A 19,448-nucleotide genomic window follows, 5' to 3' on the forward strand; every position below is an offset into this window, starting at 1 on the left:
ACAGTGGCCTTCATAATCCTTAAATGTAAGATGTTTGGGACAACCAGAACCCTTCCTAGAGCTGGCTGTCTGGCCAAACTGAGCTATCGGGGCAGAAGAGCTTTGGTGAGAGAGGTAAAGAAGAACCAAAAGATCACTGTGGCTGAGCTCCAGAGATGCAGTTGGGAGATGGGAGAAAGTTAACCATCACTGCAGCCCTCCACCAGTCGGCCGAGTGGCCCGACGGAAGCCTCTCCTCATTGCAAGACACATGAAAGCCCGCATGGAGTTTGCTAAAAAACACCCGAAGGACTCCAAGATGATGAGAAATGAGATTCTCTGGTCTGATGAGACCAAGATCGAACTTTTTGGCCTTAATTCAAAGCGGTATGTGTGGAGAAAACCAGGCACTGCTCATCACCTGTCCAATACAGTCCCAACAGTGAAGCATGGTGGTGGCAGCATCATGCTGTGGGGGTGTTTATCAGCTGCAGGGACAAGACGACTGGTTGCAATCGAGGGAAAGATGAATGCGTCCAAGTGCAGGGATATCCTGGACGAAAATCTTCTCGAGAGTGCTCATTACTTCGGACTGAGCCGAAAGTTTACCTTCCAACAGTGACCCTAAGCACACAGCTAAAAAAACGAAGGAATCACTTCACAACAATTCCGTGACTTTTCTTGAATGGCCCAGCCAGAGCCCTGACTTAAACCCAATTGAGAATCTCTGGAGAAAAATGGCTGTCCACCAACGTTTACCATTCAACCTGACAGAACTGGAGAGGATCTGCAAGGAGGAATGGCAGAGTATCCCCAAATCCAGGTGTGAAAAACTTGTTGCATCTTTCCCAAAAACACTCATGGCTGTATTAGATCAAAAGGGTGTTTCTACTAAATATTGAGCAAAGGGTCTGAATACTTAGGACCATGTGCTATTTCATAAATCTGCAAAAATGACGACAATTCTGTGTTTTTCTGTCAATATGGGGTGCTGTATGTACATTCATGAGGAACAAAATGAACCTAAATGATTTTAGCAAATGGCTGCAATATAACAAAGAGTGAAAAATTTAAAGGGGTCTGAATACTTTCTGTCCCTACTGTATAGCAGTTGGAAGTCCATGAGATTATCCAAGGTGAGTTTAATTCCTGCTTGCAGGATGGCAGACTGTTGCCAACACCACCACACGTGAAGAGGCAGGGGTGTACTCACACCCCCCTCAGAATAAAACTTTTACTGAATCTAATAAGGTAATAAGCAGATAAATGACACTGTTTAAAGCGGGGTTCCACCCAAATTTTGAACAATATCTGTATGTATTCTTTTCCTTGCCTAGATGCTGACATGCCGTTTAAAAAAATTTAAATTGCCGTAATTACCTTTTATTTTTCCATTCTTCTTTGCACTTCCTGGTTCTCCTTCCGTGGGAGTAGGCGTGTTTCTAGCCTCTCCCAGACTCCGCACAGCCTCCTGGGAGCTAGTTTCAGGCTTCCCAGGATGCCACTGAGCATGTGCGGGAACGAGCGGTGAATGCTGGGAGCACAGCATTCACCGCATCCAGGAAATAAATGCTTGTGGGCTTCAAATGCCCACAATGAAGATGGAAACCGCCTGCAGTGAATAATATAAGTTATTCTTTCCAACAAAATCTGACACAGGCGGACATATTACACACAATATGTGAGTATGTAATGCTGAGAAGAAAAGTTCGTGAATGAACTAAAAAAAAAGAAAAAACAATAGATAGGTGGACCCCCGCTTTAAAATCCTTATCCTTATATCCAATCTCCCGGAACCAACTGCAGTTTGTGATCTCTGCGGCTAACACAGCAGCACCAGGGGGCTTATTCGTCTCTGCGCTGGACGCTCGCTGACGCCTCCTACCTCAAGGACCCAGGCAGCACCCAGGCACAGAGGTGATCTAGGGACAGCACACAGGATGCAGGAGGGACTCTCGCATGTCCCTGCAAGGACAAGACTGGGGTTGTAGAGAAGTGCAGCATTGGGAGGTCAGCTGGTCTGAACTTTGAAATCAGATGAGGGAAAAAAATAAAAAGTTCTAAAGATCACAACTCACACCAACCCTCCCTCCCTGGTTCACATGCACAGTACTGCACTCCCACAATGGAGGGTCACCCCCCCCTCCCTGCCCCTCCAAGCTCCAGCTGCCCCACAATGCACAATTCAGGGCCAGGACTCTGAGGCCACTGGCTGTACCACCCAGCCCTGATACCGAGGCACTGGCACAGCAACTCCTTGCAGCTTCTATTGTACAATATGCCTGCCTGCATGGAGCTGCCAAAGTCTTCAGATCCCTGCAAGCCAGTGATCACAGGGGAGGACCATGCAATATTTAGTCTGAATGATCACATGTTGTGTACAGCACATCAGAGACTGGCAGGAGTTCCTGGGAGAGACAGAAAAGCTACGTCGTTACTGAGGTGGGAGGCGTGAGCAATGTCCTTCCCAACCAGGCCTCTGCATAATTGACTGTTTCCGCCCTTACCATACTTCACTAAATTATTAGTATGGTAAGTATGGTAAACATAACCCTCACTTCCTGCCCTTTACCTTCACACCCCTTATGCTTCTGCTTGCTCTGTAACTGACCCTGGCTTGTTATAGGACCATGCTTCTGCCTATCGATTCTGTACATACCTCTACCTGATCTGGAACTGATCCTGGCTTGTTATTCGACCACGCTTCTGCCTACCGATTCTGTACGTACCTCTGCCTGATCTGGAACTGACCCTGGACTGTTTGACCATGCTTTTTTGCCTAGTGGGATTCACAACACAGGGGTCTCACATATGTGAGGGGCTGCAGAATTGTTTTTCTGGATGAAGAAAACATTTTTTTGTTTTCTCATTCCCAGATTAGGGTCTGGAGACTCGAAGGCTTCAAAGAGATTTTGGGTGCCATCATGCATCTGCCTGTCACATGAACTGACCACACCACATGGACCATGTTCCCGCCTACTACCAGGACCAATATTTTTGCACTGCTGACAATCTCTGCCTGCACTGACCTTGGACAGTATATGGACAGTATCCCTGCCTGCTGCCTGTACTGACTATGGACAGTATTCCTGCCTGTTGCCTGGACAATTGCGTTCACTTTTGCTGACCAAGTCCCTGCCTGGACTAGAGCTATCCTCCTGTGTACAACTGCTCTACTAAAACCACAGGTAATCTTTTGTTTACCCTTTGCTCAGCAAAATGTATTTTGGGGTGTAATTCTTGGTATGTGCATGCTATGTGTCCCTAGAACACCTGATGGTGTTCCTTGCATGTTGGGCTTCTGTATGTGTCTCACACGTGGTATTGCCATACTCAGGAGTAGCAGCAGAATGTATTTTGGGGTGTCATTTTTGCTATGTACATGATATGTGTTGGAAATATCTTATAAATGGACAACTTTGCATGAAAAAAAAATGCGTTTCAATTTTTTTCCACATTTTCCAAAAACTTCTGGAAAAAAATGAACCATTCAAAAGACTCATTATGCCTCCTAGATTATGTGTTTGGGTGTTAGCTCTCCAAAATGGAGTCATTTTGTGAGCGTTTCCATTGTCCTGGTGCTCCAGGGCCTTAAAAAGTGTAATAGGTAGTCAACAAGTTAGATGTGTAATTTATGCTCCTAGAACACCTGGTGGTGCTCCCTGCATGTTGGGCCTCTCTATGTGGCTAGGCTGAACACTATTGTCGTTTAAATGTTACAAAAGGATATAACAGAATATGTAAAAAGGAAATCAAGGACGCAAAAATTCAAAACGAATGATAGATTGCAAAAGATAGTAGGACAAACCCCCAAAAATTCTTCAAATATATTAATAGTAAAAATGTCAGGTCTGAGCATGTAGGCCATTTACAAAATAATCTAGAGTGGGTGACTGGGGACAAAAAGAAAAGGCAAATTTATTAAATACACTTCAGTTCTGTGTATACAAAAGAGCATGGGGGAGCTCAAGTCCATAATGGGGTTTGTATTGACACGGTCCCAAATGATCCACAATGGCTCAAAAGTGATATGGTCCAGAAATATTTAAACGGAATAAAGGTGGCTAAAGCACCTGGACCAGATGGCATCCACCCACGGATTCTAAAAGAATTGAGCTCTGTCATTTCAAGCCATTGTTTCTAACTTTTAGGGACTCAATGACAGGAATGGTACCTCTGGATTGGTGTAGGGCCAATGTGGTGCTTATATTTAAGAGAGTTTAATAAAAGACCACATAGATGAGTTCTTGCTGGAAAAAAATATTTTAAGCAACTGACCGCATGCATTCACGAAAGACAGGCAGAAGTTGTCAAACAAATCTGATTTCATTTTCTTAAGAAGTAAGTAAAACCTTGGACAGAGGGGTGGCTGTGGTATACTTGGATTTCACAAAAGCGTTTGACACAGTTCCCCACACACGGCTAACGTGTATGGTAAAGTCAACAGGCTTGGACATAACTGTTTTGTAAATGGATAGAAAACTGGCTGAAGACAGAATTTAGAGAGTAGTTAATGACTCTTACTCTGAATGGTCTAAGGTTATCAGTCGTGTACCCCAAGGTTCAGTGTTGAGATCCTTACTTTTTAGTATCTTTATAAATGATATAGGGTCTGGGATTAAAAGTACCATTTCAGCCTTTGCAGATGACACCAAACTATGCAGTGGAATAACGTCCTTACAGGATATCTCCAATTTACAAGCCGACCTCAATGCACTGTGTAATTGGGTGACTATGTGGCAGATGAGGTTTAATGTTGATAAATGTAAAGTTATGCACTTGGGGGCTAAGAATATGCATTCATCATACATACTAGGGGGAGTAAGACTGAGGTTTAATGTTGATAAATATAAAGTTATGCACTTGGGGGCTAAGAATATGCATTCATCATACATACTAGGGGGAGTAAGACTGGGGGAATCCGTAGTGGACAAGGATCTGGGGGTTTTGGTAAATCATAAGCTCAATAATAACATGCAATGCCAAGCTGTGGTTTCCAAAGCGAGCAAAGACTTTCTTGTATTAAGAGAGGTATGGACTCCAGAGAGAGAGATATCATTTTGCCCCTGTGCAAATCATTAGTAAGACCTCATCTGGAATATGCAGTTTTTAGTTTTGGGCACCAGTTCTCGAAAAGGATATCGGGGAACTGGAGAAAGTGCAGAGAAGGACAACCAAACTGATAAGAGGCATGGAGGAGCTCGGCTATGAGGATAGATTAGAGGAACTGAATTTTATGCTCTCTTGAGAAGAGGAGATTAAGGGGGGATATAATCAACATGTACAAATATAGAAGGGGTCCATAAAGTGAGCTTGGTGTTGAGTTATTCACTTTATGGTCAACAAGGGGGCACTCTTTACGCCTAGAGGCAAAGAGATTTAATCTCCATAAACGGAAAGGTTTCTTCACAGGAAGAGCTGTGAAAATGTGGAATAGTCTCCCTCCAGAGGTGGTTCTGGCCAGCTCAGTAGATTGCATTAAGAAAGGCCTGGATTATTTTCAAAATGCACACAATACAACGTTTTAGTACATAACATTTTATAGGTAAAGTTGATCCAGGAAACATTCGATTTGCCTCTTGGGGGGGGGGGGGGGGGGGGGTAGGAATGAATTTTTTCCCCTGCTGTAGCAAATTGCATCACGCTTTGCTGAGGTTTTTTTGCCTTCCTCTGGATCAACTGTGTGTATAGGATTGGGTATATGGGATTGTTTGAATTATTTTTTAATTATTTATTTTTATGGTTGAACTAGATGGACTTGTGCCTTTTTTCAACCTAACTATGTAAATTTAGTTGCAGTCACACCCACAGGCCAAAGTTCCTAGTGTTTCTTGTGTCAAAGCAGCAGAGGGTGACTACATTTCTACATACAGTGGGCCCATTGGGAACGAACGTAGATACTCTATTACTGGAAGTAAGATCATAGCAGCTAAAAAAAGAGGAATTTGGAGATTTAAGAATATATACCTAAAGGATAAGTTCACCTTTACAAAAAACGTAATACATGCACATTTTTTTGCATGTAAAATAATATGCTATTATTTATTTTTACAAGACCTGTAAAGCATTGCACCTATGATCATGTCTGTCTGGGCAATACAGAAGCGCAGTGATAGTTCATTGAGAACTATAAGGCAGTTGTAGTTCTCCCATTCACAAAACACTGAATGGATGATGCAGCCGGGCGGAACGCTTGTTGCAGATGGTGACAGCTAGTGGGGTAGCTAAGATTCAGACATGCTAGTTGTACCTAAGTCTATCGATGGATCTTCATGGGTACAATCAGCCTGCCCATAGATTGATCAAAGCTTGTCTGGTCCCTGCTGAACAGGCTGAGACTTAATCCCTCTATGTCCGGCTTAAGGTCCCTATCTCACATGCATATACTAGGACCACTTTAAACTGGAGCCAACTAATTTGCCAGCATGTCATTATAGTGTTTGGTAAGGTAACCACAGGACCTGGAAATTCACACAAGAGATAGAGAGAACGTGTAATCTCCATGCAGCTAGTGTTGTCGTTGGGATTCAAACTCATGACCCTAGTTTTGCAAGGCAGAAGCGATAACCACTAATTATTTTATATAAACGTGCAAGAAAATATCCATTGATTTCATTTATTATTCTTTGGTTTACCAGACTTGGAAAAAAAGGTAACATTTTATAGGAAACCTAGCTTTTCTATTAGCAAAGTGCAGCTTCTAAAATAATTACTTCATGTTTCATGACTCGCAATATGAGTTATTTTGAAAGCCATCTATAGTAACTCTTTTAAAAAGTTTTTTTTAAATAATAATTTAATCTTTGGCTAATTATTATTTTTATTCCTCATTAAAAAGACCACAAAACGTAATCTTATGCGTAATTGGTACATGCTGTTTCTTCTTTTTCCTCTCCAGCTGGCATCATGAAAGCTCCCTCCAAACTCTTTTCTAAATCTTTTCACATTCAACACTATAAAGACCACTTTGTTATATATACATTGCAGTAATCAATAGAAGTTTAGCTTTTATATAGAGTAAATTAAAGTAGACCCTTCACAAGTGCTTCATACTGAGCATATAGTGACAATTCATAAACCAGGGTTACCATTGGTGAAAACTGCGCACCAAAGGTGTCAGTAGATCATGACTTCCATACTGTTGAAGTTTCAAATCTTAAATTATTGTGTTCATGAGCTTGGCCTACCCCTCCCTCCTCTTTATCCTTCTTGCTGGTCAGAGAGTCTGCTCATTACGTTAAAGGACCAAAAGACAGAGAATTAAAATCTAATCCAAGAGCTAATATATTATACAGTATATTGCAGCTTATCATTCCTTAGATGTGGGGGCTGCATTTTTTTTCTTTTTTCAGACTTTTTTCCTTTACTATCACCTGGTAATCCTGCCAGTAACACTCTTTGTTCAAGTTTGATAATGCTCACTTACATATTGTATCTATAGCGAAGCATTATCACCCTAGGATAGGATAGCAAAACCCCTGCCCCTACTTTTTTCACCATAGCATAGGGGAGAGGTGTTCTATAGTCCACATAGATAACTGGGAGCAATGTGGCTGATAACTTTCTATGCTCTGCCTAGATTGTACTTTTATCACCTCGCAAGATATCTAGGAGGTCAACATGTATGTTTGTGGAATGTTCATTTCTGGGGGCAACTCAAAATTTTGGATTTCCTGCAAGTTTTTTTTTCATAATATTTTATTAAGGATATTTGAAGTAGGTATACAGAGAAAAAGAAGAAAATAGAAAACCCTCTGGTTTTACATATACATGCATACCATGACCGTAACAGTGGTAACCCAGATGTAGTGAAAAAAACAAACAACACTATAATGTGCAAAAAGATATATATATAAGAAAAAGTCCAGAGGGTTGCTGCACTTAAAAACTTTCGGTTGCTTTATTTTCATGTAGTCACATGGAAAAATTACAAAGCAGGTACAATAGGTTTAACAATGCTTATTTGGAGAATGAAAACGATGAGATAAAGATGTCGGCCGCTAACTGCTAGATCTTGTGTTTATGGTGTACAAAAAACATGTATCTATTAGGTGGTGAATATGTTACGAATTAATCAATTAGCCATATTGCTTCCACATGTGATGTATACTACTAATTTGTATTTAAGGGATTCATTGCAGTGAACCCGTTAGATATGCTCAGACGGATCTTATGAAGGGCGTAAGCATACTAGCCCGAAACGTACGTAATCCATCCATATCTGCATCTATAGGCATTTATATGTCAAGATTATGTCTGGAAAGATGTACCTGCTTTGTAATTTTTCCATGTGACTACATGAAAATAAAGCAACCGAAAGTTTTTAAGTTCAGCAACCCTCTGGACTTTTTCTTCTATATATAAGGTCGGTGGGAAGACCTGATTGCTGGCACTGAATTGTAAGCTGGGTGCGGTTCTCCTCTACAAATTGAATATATGTGTATATATATATATATATATATATATATATATATATATATATATATATATATAGGAGTAGCAAAAGTTATATGGCAAGTATGTACGTTGTATCTCTTAAGCCAGGGGGGTCCTATTTTTTAGAGAAGTCAACCTCCTTTCGCTATTCACAAAGCGCAGCAGAAAGATGCCGGTGCTAGGGACCCGAAGCCCATTGAAGAGTTGGCTCGGGTGTCAACAGTGCTGGATCTCTGGATAGGTAAGTGTTCTTGTATTAAAAGTCAGTAGGTACAAAGACGCTTAATTTTTTGAGAGGGGACTGAAGCTCCTCTTTAAGGTGGATGCAGGTTTAAGTATGAAATATATAAAAACAGTCATGGCCAAAAATAGTGGCACCCCTGCATTTCTGTCAGATAATGCACCATTTCGCCCCAAATTTTTTTACAATTTGTTTAGGCATTCTCATGTTCATTTTATTTATATTAGTGGAGAAGCAAAAAGCCAAATCTGACACCTTCCACACCATCTCAAAATTGAATATAGAAATCACACCGGCACTCAGGTAGAATGGTGAAAAATTGGCTGAACCTTTGTGTGTCTGTGTGCCACACAGAGCATGAAGAAGAGAAAGAGCAGCAAAGAATTGTCTGAGCATTTGAGAACAAAAACTGTGGAAAAGCATGGACAATCTCACGGTTACAAGTCCATCTCCAGAGATCTTCATGTTCTGGTGTCCACTGTGTGCAACATTGTCAAGAAGTTTACAGCCCATGGCACTGTAGCTAATCTACCTGGACGTGGATGAAAGAGGAAAAAATGATCAGATTGCAAAGAAGGATTGTTTGAATGGTGGATAAAGAACCTTGATCAACTTCCAGACAAATTCAAGCTGACCTTCAGGCACGGGGTACAAATGTGTCAACTCTCATTATACGTTGCCATCTGAATGAAAAGGGATGCTATGGTAGGAGACCCAGGAGGACACCACTGCTGACACAAACATAAAAAAGCCAGATTGGAGTTTGCCAAAACTTACCTGAGAAAGCCAAAATCCTTTTGGGAGAATGTGCTGTGGACAGACGAAACAAAATTACAGCTTTTTGGTAAAGCCCATCATTTTTCAAAAAAAGAAATGAGGCCTTTTAAAGAAAAGAATACAGTCCCTACAGGGGGCTGAATACAAATGCACGCCACAATTTTCAAATATTTATTTGTAAAAAACTTTGAAAACCATTTATCATTTTCCTTCCATGTCACAATTATGTGCCACTTTGTGTTGGTCTATCACATAAAATCCCAATAAATTAAAGGGTGTGAATACTTTTTCAAGGCACTTTAATTAATAAATATACACTACCGTTCAAAAGTTTGGGGTCACCCAAACAATTTTGTGTTTTCCATGAAAAGTCACACTTATTCACCACCATACGTTGTGAAATGAATAGAAAATAGAGTCAAGACATTGACAAGGTTAGAAATAATGATTTGTATTTGAAATAACATTGTTTTTACATCAAACTTTGCTTTCATCAAAGAATCCTCCTTTTGCAGCAATTACAGCATTGCACACCTTTGGCATTCTAGCTGTTAATTTATTGAGGTAAGCTGGAGAAATTGCACCCCACGCTTCTAGAAGCAGCTCCCACAAGTTGGATTGGTTGGATGGGCACTTCTGGCGTACCATACGGTCAAGCTGCTCCCACAACAGCTCAATGGGGTTCAGATCTGGTGACTGTGCTGGCCACTCCATTACCCATAGAATACCAGCTGCCTGCTTCTGCTGTAAATAGTTCTTGCACAATTTGGAGGTGTGTTTAGGGTCATTGTCCTGTTGTAGGATGAAATTGGCTCCAATCAAGCGCTGTCCACTGGGTATGGCATGGCGTTGCAAAATGGAGTGATAGCCTTCCTTATTCAGAATCCCTTTTACCCTGTACAAAGCTCCCACCTTACCAGCACCAAAGCAACCCCAGACCATCACATTACCTCCACCATGCTTAACAGATGGCGTCAGGCATTCTTCCAGCATCTTTTCATTTGTTCTGCGTCTCACAAACGTTCTTCTTTGTGATCCAAACACCTCAAACTTGGATTCATCCGTCCACAACACTTTTTTCCAGTCTTCCTCTGTCCAATGTCTGTGTTCTTTTGCCCATCTTAATCTTTTTCTTTTATTGGCCAGTCTCAGATATGGCTTTTTCTTTGCCACTCTGCCCTAAAGCCCAAAATCCCGCAGCCGCCTCTTCACTGTAGATGTTGACACTGGTGTTTTGCGGGTACTATTTAATGAAGATGCCAGTTGGGGACCTGTGAGGCGTCTGTTTCTCAAACTAGAGACTCTAATGTGCTTATCTTCTTGCTTAGTTGTGCAACGCGGCCTCCCACTTCTTTTTCTACTCTGGTTAGAGCCTGTTTGTGCTGTCCTCTGAAGGGAGTAGTACACACCGTTGTAGGAAATCTTCAATTTCTTTGCAATTTCTCGCATGGAATAGCCTTCATTTCTAAGAACAAGAATAGACTGTCGAGTTTCAGATGAAAGTTCTCTTTTTCTGGCCATTTTGAGCGTTTAATTGACCCCACAAATGTGATGCTCCAGAAACTCAATCTGCTCACAGGAAGGTCAGTTTTGTAGCTTCTGGAAGGAGCTAGACTGTTTTTAGATGTGTGAACATGATTGCACAAGGGTTTGCTAATCATCAATTAGCCTTCTGAGCCAATGAGCAAACACATTGTACCATTAGAACACTGGAGTGATAGTTGCTGGAAATGGGCCTCTATACACCTATGTAGATATTGCACCAAAAACTAGACATTTGCAGTTAGAATAGTCATTTACCACATTAGCAATGTATAGAGTATATTTGTTTAAAGTTAGGACTAGTTTAAAGTTAGCTTCATTTAAAAGTACAGTGCTTTTCCTTCAAAAATAAGGACATTTCAATGTGACCCCAAACTTTTGAACGGTAGTGTGTATATATATATATGTATATTTTAAACTATATTTCATAAAAAATTGTGTGAGCAAGTCCAGTCACTTCGATCAGATACTGCAGAATAAGATGTAGTGACAGGTGTTAGTCATGAAATGCGTCTTCTGATTCTAAATAAAGCAATTTTTGTTTTTCATACTTACACCTCAGTCTGCCTCATTATTAATCGTACTTGATTGCTTCCCCGCCAAGTTTATTGTTTGGATAGAAGCTGCTTTTATGGAGAATAGACCTGAGGGAATGTGAATGCAGCATTTCTCCATCCTGTGCCCTTTACTTTACCCTCCATAGAAATGCACTTGCAATTTGTTCAGTCTTGTGACACTGGTGGCTTGGTGAAAAAGCTATGTTTCAGTCACAGCTGTGCTAAGAGTTCCCCCTTGCCAGAGTAGAGGACAATGGTAAATGCACAGAGGAAATATTACGGTACATTATCCAAGAAGAAAAAGAGTAAAAGAAATTGTATGTTAATATGGATTAGGTGCACAAGTATCATAGGGCCTGCAAAAGACTTGTTTCAGTTTTTAATGTGAAGGACATTCAGGCTTTTATTAGGGAATTAGACATTAATTAAAGCATTCTTAGATGTGCAGCAGTTCACTTATATCTCCTAGTCAATGTCCATATTAATGGTACACTATAATACTAAATTTACTTTGAGTGATGCCATTTGGAATAATTATCTGCCATGTCTGCAGTACAGAGCTGTGTTAACTTCTGACTGTTAACTAAACTCATGCTGCCATTACTGAGAGAAATTTAAAAGTTGGTTATACGTCCTTTTTATTTCACTTTCCAACCCTTGATTTGATCTTGACAGACATATGACAAAAGTGTGCCAAACCACTGCAATCGATCAGTAACATTTCTTCCATTTCATATCCTGTCTCCTGTAAATATAGGTGAGGGGAAATCTGACTGAGTGTTACTGCACTTTGCACATCATCAAGCATTACGAGACTTGCTATTAAGAAGGCATTGGGTTTTAAGTTGCAGGTATCCATTTAAGGCTAGGCTCACACTATTGCAGTTTCCATGCGACCACATTTGCACAGACATAGCAGCCCATTCAAATGAATTTTACCTACAAAAAAAAAACACTGCACCTTTTCCACAATCGCAGCTGCAGCAATACCACATTGAAGTAGTAGCAGCAGCACATTTTTGCTTGGCTGCGAGAAAGCAGGGATATACATACAGTCCTGCATGTGCAGAAGTGTGCGCCTAGCCTTACATCATTTTGAGTTGCTTCTGAGATCATTAGGAAGTAATTGATGCATTGGACTTGCAATTGACCTTCATTTGAGCTGCTTCAAGCAAGTCTTGTATTCCATAAAAATGCAGAACCCATATAATGTGAACGAAAGCCCTAAAGCACATTGATTTGACAGGCTGTCTGAGAAAAAAAAAAATCTAACAAATTTCACCACTATACAGCGAAGGTGGAAGAATCTCCCAACTCAGCTACTCTATTAAGCCGGCCTCACTGGCCCTGATTTGGAAGCGGCCTCTGATCATCCAGCAGTTTTCCCCTCTACTTCCTACATTTTTCAATTAAAGGATGTTGGGCAGAAGGGGGCCAACAGGGCTACCCTAAGTGAATTTTGACCAGTTTATTACATTTGTACACTGTATGGCCATTCTAAAGCTGAATTCCGGGACAAGCAAGTATTGGCTAAATTCAAAGATGCGTATTCTTCCTTGAATCTTGCATTTCCTAAAGATCTGTGCAGTAATCCAGTGTGAAGTGTTTCCTCTGTGTAGAATCTTCCTGTAATAATGACCGTTCTCCACTGCTCTCCCTTCTTGTGCAGGGGGACTGGTCTTGCCTCCTCCCCCTCCTGTAGTTTTCTGACCACAGCCTGAAGTGGGGAGAGCTTTTGGGCTCCTGCCACAGCTCTGCTGTCTGCACAGACTTTGTACAGCACAGTTAGTGTCACTTCTACTTCTACAAGGTAACTCTGGGTTTGTAAACGTATTTAGTGCATACAACATGGATTTATAGCAGGGATATGCAATTAGCGGATCTCCAGCTGTTGCAAAACTACCAGTCCCATCATGCCTCTGCCTCTGGGTGTCATGCTTGTGGCTGTCAGAGTCTTGCAATGCCTCATGGGACTTGTAGTTCTGCAACAGCTGGAGGTCCACTAATTGCATATTACTGATTTATAGCCTTAGTGACTATTGAGCAATACGTTTTAATAAAGCTTTTGTGCCTGGAGTTCAAATCTAAGTCTGTTTAGTTCTAAATCCACAGCTGCTAACCCAGAGGAAGGAAAATCCAAGCTTCAACAGGACAGCTGCCAGTACGATCTGTTATGACTGTGTTCACAGATACAGTGAGGATCATAGAGTTATATTCTGCAGAATCAGTCATATATTCAGGAGTTGCTGAGGATGGCTTTGAGTCTGGGCATTCCAGAGTCCAGATAAAGAATGGTTGCTACATTCCTTTATTTACAAGCCATATCCTCTCATGACAATCTATTATGTTCCTTTTAGGCCATCTGGTTATATGTTCTCTGTGAAGCCCAGTTTAAACAACGCCCCGGGACCCTGCAACTTTTAATAATGCCTCTGAGATCATTTCAAAGAGTTAGATGAATCTGTCAGAACTTGAAGTACCTGTATAGGAAGCCTCAGCTGGAAACTGCCATTTTCAAGCTCCTGGGCCACATACTGGTTGAGATGTAAAGCTGGCCATATATGGATCAAAATTTGGGTTGTACAGAAGTCCATCAGTTTCTGTTCCACCGGCCCATTGGAAAATTTACACGCAATCTGTACTGCTGGCTATAGCTGGCAGCACTGATCAGTGTATTCTGATGATGGGGAAGTCTCTCTACTGTCAAAATACAAAGGCACAGCGGGAGGATTTCCCCATCCACATCGAGAGAGTGGATGGGGGAATCGAGTCACTCATTCCATGGTTAAAAAAAAAAGGCTTGTGTATAGGCTGCCTTTAGACAACACTGCTAGTAACACAGCCTGTAGTGCCCAGGTAAAGACTTCTATCTTAGACTTCTCGTGCAGTTTTGCTTTGACAGTCGCATAAAAATTCCTAATGCTGATCTGAGGCTTTTGTCTAGCTCTATTTTGGTTGTTAACCTGGTTTGTAATGTTGATTAACCTACACCAAGATTTGATGCCTCAGTCAATTGATTTTATGATGGGTGCTTAACATTTCTTTTTAATAATGAATGAATGGCGTTTAATGTATGTATGACAACGCTGGTCAAGTAGATGCCGAGATGTGATTTAATCAGGTCTAACAAGTGAAGATTGAGTTTCTTCTTCCTTCTTCCACAGGCTGCTCTGTACCGTCTCAGTGGAGACTGGAATCCCTTGCACATTGACCCCAGCTTTGCCGCAGTGGCAGGTAAGTCAATAGCACCCTCTCCATAGACCAAAGTTAACACACTTAGGCTTTACTTACTGCCAAAGTAGAGAATTTTAATGCTATAAGACATTGTGCCACCATATGACAGGTGTATTAGCATCCAACTTTTTAGCCAATCCCCTGATTGTCCGGCAGTATTCGGATCAAATACAATTAAGCTTTATATGTTCAATCCTACACAGCCCATTCTGCTGAGATGATGATCTTGAAGATTGGCTTCTTATAGAGAATCTATAGGAAAATGGTCACTTTTTTCTATTTTAAACTAGTAATGCATTTTTCACTTTGATTTTTTTTAAAGCAAATAAAAAAAAAAATCTTAAAATCGTGTTTTCAGCCAAAACTGTATTTCATGGGTTTTGGATCAAGTGGGAAGCATTAGAACCCCTGTCAGATTTCTACAACTGTTTAGCCCGCCATTAGAAAGTTTTACCCCTCATTTTCTGTCCCTTTTTAATATTGATTTTAAAGAGTAAATGTGGGAAAGTCTCCCAACACCAACAAACACAGAAATATACTTTTTTAGTAGAGTAGGGGAAGCCTGGAACCTTTGTCAGCACTTTATTTCTGTTCCTGTTGCAGATTTTCTCCTGTTTAATACATTTTTCATAACAGTGACAGTATGATAGAGGAAATCTTTATAACTGAGCCTAAGATGGCAGTAAAAACCTGACAGGGGTTCTAAACCTTCCAAATGCTACCTGGGAAATTAAAGGTTTTAGCTGGACATATACTTACCGTGGGTTCATCCATAGCTATTAATATATGGCATGTTTGGGTGCAGGCACTGCTATCATTTACCAGCCAGTCAGCAGCATATTTGGTATAGGACATCTAAGGGGTCTTTGAGGCTTGTCAGACTCTGTCCCTTGATACATAAGGTATATGATGTTTACATGTATAGCATGATTACAGAAGGGGACAGCACGTGGGTGTGCTTAACAGTGCGCCGCAGCTCCTTTAATTGACATGTCAGCACTCTGGGGGCTTTTTCTAGGTCAAGCTGCACCTCCTGCCTGCACTAAAGCCTGACTTAACCACTTCTGGACCGCCGTACGCCAATATACGTCCTGACTTTGACAGGGGATATCGTTGTTATGGCAGAAGCTAGCTGCCATAACCCCGGTATTTTAGTATTCGGCCGGGGGTCTGCTTCAAGATAAAAGTGGTCTCTGCGGCGGATTTGCAGCGAGATCACTTTTATCTGTGGCGAGAAAGGGCCCCCTTCCCGTCGCGCTCCAGTGCCCTCCACCGCGCATCGGAGCCGTCTGCAGCGGTGGAGGCGATCGGATGCTGTGCCTACCTTGGCATGGAGAGAGAGTGAGGGTAAGATGGCCCCCACCGTCTCCATGACATTGCAGGGCGGAAGCGACGTCAAAACGTCACTTCCGCCCATAGCTCTTAAAGGACCATTTTTTTTTTAATTCTTTTTTTTAAATGACAACTTTTTTTTTTTTTTTTTTTTTTTAATTGCATTTTAGTGTAAATATGAGATCTGAGGTCTTTTTGACCCCAGATCTCATATTTAAGAGGTCTTGTCATGCTTTTTTTATATTACAAGGGATGTTTACATTCCTTGTGATAGGAATAAAAGTGACACAATTTTTTTTTTTTTTTTTAAATGGTGTAAAAAAAAAATGAAAGGCAAAATAAGAAAAAAAAAGTTTTAAACGTGCCCCGTCCTGCCGAGCTTGCATGCAGAAGCGAACGCATATGTGAGTAGCGCCCGCATATGAAAACTGTGTTCAAACCACACATGTGAGGTATCGCCGCGATCAGTAGAGCAAGAGCAATAATTCTAGCCCTAGACCTCCTCTGTAACTCAAAACATGCAACCTGCAGAATTTTTTTAAACGTCGCCTATGGGGATTTTTAAGGGTAAAAGTTTCTCGACATTCCACGAGCGGCCGCAATTTTGAAGCATGACATGTTGGGTATCAATTTACTCGGCGTAATATTATCTTTCATAATATTAAAAAAGTGGGCTAACATTACTGTTGTCTTATTCTTTAATTCAAAAAAGTGTTTTTTCCAAAAAAGTGCGCTTGTAAGACCACTGCGCAAATACGGTGTGACAAAGTATTGCAATGACTGCCATTTTATTCTCTAGTGTGTTAGAAAAAAAATGTATACTGTTTGGGGGTTCTAAGTAATTTTCTAGCAAGAAAAAAACAGTTTTTAACTTGTAAACAACACATCTAAAAAAGAGGCTCGGTCCTTAAATGGTTAATAGAATAATTAATCTTTGGCAGGCAAGACTGTGCTTATGTGTACATCCAGGTTTGCCTAGAGATCCGTTAAATACAACATACACTTTTTGTTTTAAAGCTGAAGTTTTGATATTACATAGTTTTAAGTGAAAGTATCTATGTGCCATACCTGTTGGATCCCTGTAGAAGCTGGAAATTGCTGTAGTACTGCTACTCCAGTGATATCCCTTGCTTGCGGGTCCCGTGCTGAGTGGCTGCCTTGCTGCGTCATGAACACAGAAGGTGAATGCAAAGTATTCTGTAATTGGAGGTGAAGGGTTGGTTCAGTAATGTCACAATCTCTCTCTTGTCCAGTCAAATCAATTGGGAAAATGCAAAATGTTCTCTGAATGGCACCTGTGTCAAGCAAGTGACTTTCTGTGTTCACTAAGCAGCAGTGTGACCACTTGGCATGGAACCCAGAAGCTAACGGAGAACACTTTAGTAACAGTGCCTACTACAGTGATTTCCACTATCCACGGGGTTCAGCCAGGTATGGAACATACATACTTACAACTCTTTTCAAATTCCCATACCTAAACTTTAAAATTATACATAAAAATGAAACATTTCTATCTCTGACCTACTGTAATTTATTGTAAGTGGGAAGTCAAACCTCTTTAACTTTCATTTTTATATGACAGCCACAGTATGATTGGTTGACATTTATTAGCCAGCCAAACATTATTGCAACATTCAAATTCTCCCTTTATTGCTTATTGCCACATTTTATGACTGGCTGCAGAAATGTTATTGCTTAATTTAAACTCCAATCTCCTTATATTTTCTTGGAATAATTGTAAATGTATTAAACTTTAGTTAATAAACTTGGCTAATAGACTCGAACAAAATTCCCCATCTTTTAGGGCACGTTGATTTCTTTGTATGCTTGTGAAAATAGCAAAGATTACATTTTTGCTTTTCTGGTGTTCCCCTCCACAGGATTTGAAAGACCCATCTTGCATGGCTTGTGCACTTTCGGATTTTCTGCCCGCCATGTTTTGAAGCACTTTGCGAATAATGATGTGTCCAAGTTCAAAGCCATAAAGGTAGTAGCTGTTTTCTCATCCATTTTGGGTGGGCTTTGTGTGAAGTCATAAATTGCAGAAACAGAAATTTCCTGTGGTGCTGGAACATGAAGTTATTCATTTGTTGTGTGTCAGGAGTACGGTGCTGGTAGTTTTTGTGTGGCACTACCAGCCCCAAGTACTGGTGTGAATACTTTGGCTCTCCTGTGTTTTCCTAACTAATAAATGTTTCCTCTGCACTAAAGCATACCCATGTGGTTTAACCCTCTTCTTCCTGAACACATAACACTTTACCTAACCCTTAAAGCAAAGGGTTTTAATGTTTTAACGGGTCCAGGTAGTGTGAATTACTGCATTATAACAGTGTGAATATACCACTTAGGGCAAATCAACAAGGTCTCTTACTAACCCACCCCTGACCCTCCTATGCTCCCTTTCATCATGCCCCTTGCTGCTCCATTAATCCAGGAGTCAAACCTTGTGTAAGTTCATAGGTTGATGATGATTCGCTTTTATGCAGGTGACTGTGTTCAGGCCTGTCAATTGGCTGCTCAGGTCACATGCGTTAGTAAGAGATTTTTAAAGGTAATCAAGTTAGAAAAATGTGAATTTTGGGTAAACACGTGAAACGTATGCAGACACATATATAAATGGACCCCTTAGTGCTTGTTAAACTGAAACCACCCATCAACCGCCCAAAATGAATGGGCTGCAAAGCACCTCAACCTATGAATTGTAAGCTCTAACGAGTAGGGCCCTCTGGTTCCTCCTATATTGAACTGTACTTGTACTGTCCTCCCTAATGTTGTAAAGCACTGCGTAAACTGTTGGCGCTATATAAATCCTGTATAATAATAATAATAATGAAAATGTAGTACTTGCTGCATTTTTTTTTTTTTTGCAGCATACTGCAATACATATTATGCATTTTGGTGTGGTGTGTTTTAAACCAGGTTACTGAATCTAACTCCCAAACTAAAGCCCCAGCACTAATTGGCCCTTTATTTTCCTCATCCTGTGTCAGTAGCCAATCCTGCTCCACATACACACAGTCCGGAGTGGCAGCATAGATGGATTTCTGGAATAAATTTACCGTTTTGTAAAAAAATAAATAATAAATACACATCTTTTTGCATGTACAAAAAAAAAATGTCCATGCATTATTTTTTTTCACTGGAGACTGTAAAGCATTGCACCCGCGATCAGGAGATCATGGGTGCAAAGCCAGGCCCCTGCAGACCCCCAGGACGCTCTTTTTCTGGACCTCCAATAAGGGCAGGCAGTTACAAAATTGCAGTAAGAATCAATGAACTACGAGAGCGCTCACCAGTGCCCTTGCAGTTCATTGAGAACTACAGGTTGTCGGTGACAGTGGCCGAAGGTA

At 40.9% G+C, this 19,448-nt stretch overlaps 1 protein-coding gene across 1 annotated transcript in view; it reads left to right on the forward strand.

Annotated features, from left to right (window-relative positions):
- HSD17B4 (hydroxysteroid 17-beta dehydrogenase 4) overlaps positions 1–19,448 on the forward strand; it is a 516,553-nt gene that overhangs the window by 393,358 nt on the left and 103,747 nt on the right. Inside the window, exons 18-19 of the mRNA XM_073624673.1 lie at positions 14,697–14,766; positions 17,979–18,085. Of these exons, the coding sequence (XP_073480774.1) occupies positions 14,697–14,766; positions 17,979–18,085 (177 nt within the window). The remainder of the gene's footprint in view (positions 1–14,696; positions 14,767–17,978; positions 18,086–19,448) is intronic.

This window comes from Aquarana catesbeiana, linkage group LG01 (assembly GCF_042186555.1).
Source record: "Aquarana catesbeiana isolate 2022-GZ linkage group LG01, ASM4218655v1, whole genome shotgun sequence".
Classification (NCBI taxonomy): domain Eukaryota; kingdom Metazoa; phylum Chordata; class Amphibia; order Anura; family Ranidae; genus Aquarana; species Aquarana catesbeiana.